At 32.0% G+C, this 3,689-nt stretch overlaps 1 protein-coding gene across 1 annotated transcript; it reads left to right on the plus strand.

Annotated features, from left to right (window-relative positions):
- The first annotated feature begins 525 nt into the window (after positions 1–525).
- Positions 526–3,483, plus strand: LOC124539326 (aldo-keto reductase AKR2E4-like). The gene is made up of 5 exons (XM_047116687.1): positions 526–632; positions 2,186–2,299; positions 2,402–2,563; positions 2,656–2,859; positions 3,191–3,483. Exons 3-5 carry the CDS (start codon positions 2,402–2,404, stop codon positions 3,380–3,382), a joined length of 558 nt encoding a protein of 185 aa, XP_046972643.1. The 5' UTR covers positions 526–632; positions 2,186–2,299; the 3' UTR covers positions 3,383–3,483.
- The last annotated feature ends 206 nt before the right edge of the window (positions 3,484–3,689 follow it).

A 3,689-nucleotide genomic window follows, 5' to 3' on the forward strand; every position in this document is an offset into this window, starting at 1 on the left:
CGAATTCCAATAAATATATTACTCTATTTTGTAATTGATGTAACCTATATTAATCTCTTACATACCTAAAAAAAGTGATACAAAAAGTTTCTTTAAAATATCGCAAATTATCGTTACTATATTTTTATTATAATATTTTATTTCGCAGTTTGTTGCTACCGAGACGTTGGAAAAAACAAAATTATTAAACGATGGTAACAGGATACCTATAGTGTCCTTCGGTACTTTTGGACGAGTAAGTATTGTTGTATCACAAGCCAAGTAATATCTTTTTACCACTCCTTTGAAATAGAGTTATGGGATGCAAATTTTATTAATTGATACTTTATTCCGCTTTGACAAATAAACTTGAAATGAAAGTCCAATAACTTGTTACTTCTCTGTAAATTTCAAATTCATACATAAAGACCAACTTTTCTTTGTTGTAAAGTGATGATATTTTTTTATCCATTCAATAGACAAAGTATATAGCTGAGAATGTAAAACCAGCGGTCATACAAGCTATTGAGTCAGGCTATAGATAAATTGATACTGCAGCATTATACAAAAATGAAGAGGCAATCGGTGAAGCAATTGCTGATGTAATTAGTCGGGGAATCATTACGAGAGAAGAATTATGGGTCACTACGAAGGTAATTTCTTTGATAATTTATGGATTTATTGAAGAAACCTTGAGTTTAACATATATCAGTATAACTTAACACATCTTTTATTAACATTCGAAATGTATATTTTATTATTTTTATCAAATGTATTGATTTTTTCATCTATTTAAATCAACAACAACAACAACAGCCTGTAAATTCCCACTGCTGGGCTAAAGGCCTCAGGCCAAAGGGAGAGCCCTTTGAGGAGAAGGTTTTGGAACATATTCCACCACGCTGTTCCAATGCGGGTTGGTGGAATACACATGTGGCAGAATTTCAATGAAATTTGTCACATGCAGGTTTCCTCACGATGTTTTCCTTCACCGCTGAGCACGAGATGAATTATAAAGACAAATTAAGCACATGAAACAGCGGTGCTTGCCTGGATTTGAACCCGCAATCATCGGTTAAGATGCACGCGTTCTAACCACTGGGCCATCTCGGGTGTCCAGCTCTCCTCGGTAAGACGTAAATGCGTCTTGAGATGAAATTGTTAATTACTTTAGACCAAAACCATGAAAAAATCTATTTAAAAAGCTTTAATAAGTGTATAATACTACATCTATAAACACAGCAACATGAAGTCCCCGAATAGTTTGAATTTTTAACAGAATCAACTTCAAAAATTAAGACCGGATAATTGAGATATGCGATTCCAACAATTTTACGTTACAGCGCACACTGCTTTAAGATTAATGAGTGTACTCGGTTACCTGTTTCCTGATAAACTAAATTCGTTACGATTTCGGAATATTGCGAGGCTATTCATTTTGTTAACGCGATCTCCTAAATTCATACGATTGATGTGTATACAACAACAATAGCCTGTAAATACCCACTGCTGGGCTAAAGGCCTCTTCTCCTTTGAGAAGAAGGTTTGGAACATAATCCACAACGCTGTTCCAATGCGGTTTGGTGGAATGCACATGTGGCAGAATTTCTATGAAATTTGTCACATGCAGATTTCCTCACGATGTTTTCCTTCACTGCTGTATATAATATACGATAAACTGTATTAAGATAACTATTATAATTGTAGCATGAAAATCCAATAATATTAAAATGTTTAATATAAAAACCAAAGCGTAGAAACAATAGTTTAATTAGCAAATGCGCAAACCAGAAATCAGTTGTTTAAAGCATTATGCCGTTTATTTCAAGATTTTAAAGTATCGTAGAAGATTTTTACACGACATCATCATTCTCCTTAGTTAATTATGTTTGTTTATTGGTCCTCGATATTTATCAATTTCGTTGATTTCTTAGAGATTGCTTAATCTATGTTTTCCTGTTGAGATTCGTTTAGTGTTTACAGCATATAAAATAAGTCTTATTTTACTAAATTTGGTATATATTCACTAGTGTCAATATTTTGCTTTCCAAAGCATTATTTTTATATAGGAAATACTGGAACTACATTTGGAATAACTGGCTTTGCTTTGCAATTTTTTTTATTTAAAGATAGTTTTAATAGTGGTGTTGTTACAACGCATGCCATCTAATTAGAGGATTTAAGTATCTTTTTTTTTATTCCATAGGTTAATTTCGATGCCACAAATAGAGAAGAAGTGCTAGAAGCACTTCAAGCATCTCTAAGAAGATTGAAGTTGGATTACGTAGATTTGTATCTAATACACTCGCCTCAGAATCCAGTGAGTTTAAGAGATTATTTTGATAATATATTTAGTAACATTGATTTAATTATCATGAAATTAATAAGATTTTTTTTCAACATAAGATAAACATGATTTTAGATGTCTTCTAATAATCACGATTACTTAGATGTCTGGAAAGGCATGGAGGATATGAAGAGGCTGAAATTAGCTAGATCTATCGGAGTATCAAATTTCAACAGTTCTGAAATAAACAGAATTTTGGTTAATTCAGACACAGTGCCATCTGTAAATCAGATCGAGGTATGAATAATTCCACAATAAACATTACTGTAATTTTGTTTATGAAAACCCAGTTGAAAATATTTAAGCAATAATTTTATACAATTTCTCAGATTAATCCAACTTACACGGACTTAGAACTGGTTGCATATTGTCAAAGCTTGAACATAACCGTATTGTCTTATGCGCCATTTGGATTCATGGTGCCAAGACCATTCGTAAACAATCCAACAAATTCCACATTTGAAGAGCCCGTGCTTGTAAAGCTAGCAAAAAAATATGGAAAAAAGACCAATCAAGTTGTTTTGCGCTATTTGGTGCGTATATTTCAAAGTATTCCTTTTGTACTTATTGTCTCCAATTTCAGAACTTATCAAGATTATAAGATGTATCTAGTCGGTTGATTGCTCCTTTACTTGAGAAAGCATGTATGGCCTATATTTCTATATAGTTAGCGTGGGAATTAAAAATGCAATTGTACAAACAAATGAGGGTTACAACATATTCTGGTTAGTCGGCTATTCTCATTTGAGAAGAGAAGAGAACTGTTGTGAAATATATTATTAAACAGTTACTTGTGATATCAAATTGTATTAAACAGATTTACCAAGAATTCAAACTTTAAATGGTTATCTATTAAATTTTCAGATCGATCGTGGAACGATACCAATTCCAAAATCAGTAAACAAGGAACGAATTAAGTCAAATATAGACGTATTTGATTTTTCTCTAACTTCAGAAGAAATTTACTCCATTAATGAACTCAATGAAAACGCTAAAGTGTATAACTTTGACCAAGAACACCTAACTGCCATATTTGATTATTTTGATTTGTATTAAAGTTGTCGTTGACTGCATGTAAAAATTATTTATACTGCACCAAATTATGTAAAATGTTTGTACTGAAATATTTTATTTGTATATTATACGATCGTAAGTTAAAATTGTTCTTTTTTTTAATATCGATGTCCATTTGCTAACACTATTTGAACTGCTGAAAAACTAACAGAACTTAGAGTTTAGCCCGTGTGGAATTTGCTTTGCGTCAAAAGTCCTTGTTTTATGTTACACTAGTTTACGCCGGTTGCTTCGCATTGCCTTGTGAGATTTGGTTTTAAGGTCTTAATGTTAACAATTTTAACTAAAT

Source organism: Vanessa cardui, chromosome 22 (genome assembly GCF_905220365.1).
Source record: "Vanessa cardui chromosome 22, ilVanCard2.1, whole genome shotgun sequence".
NCBI classification, from domain to species: Eukaryota; Metazoa; Arthropoda; class Insecta; order Lepidoptera; family Nymphalidae; genus Vanessa; species Vanessa cardui.

What these genes read in the sequence shown, in the direction of transcription:
- LOC124539326 (XM_047116687.1), top strand. Translation starts at nt 2,402, where the DNA reads ATGTCTTCTAATAATCACGATTACTTAGATGTCTGGAAAGGCATGGAG. An exon ending in CATCTGTAAATCAGATCGAG is followed by an intron (nt 2,564 to 2,655) that starts GTATGAATAATT and finishes ACAATTTCTCAG; the next exon opens with ATTAATCCAACTTACACGGA. An exon ending in AAGTTGTTTTGCGCTATTTG is followed by an intron (nt 2,860 to 3,190) that starts GTGCGTATATTT and finishes TTAAATTTTCAG; the next exon opens with ATCGATCGTGGAACGATACC.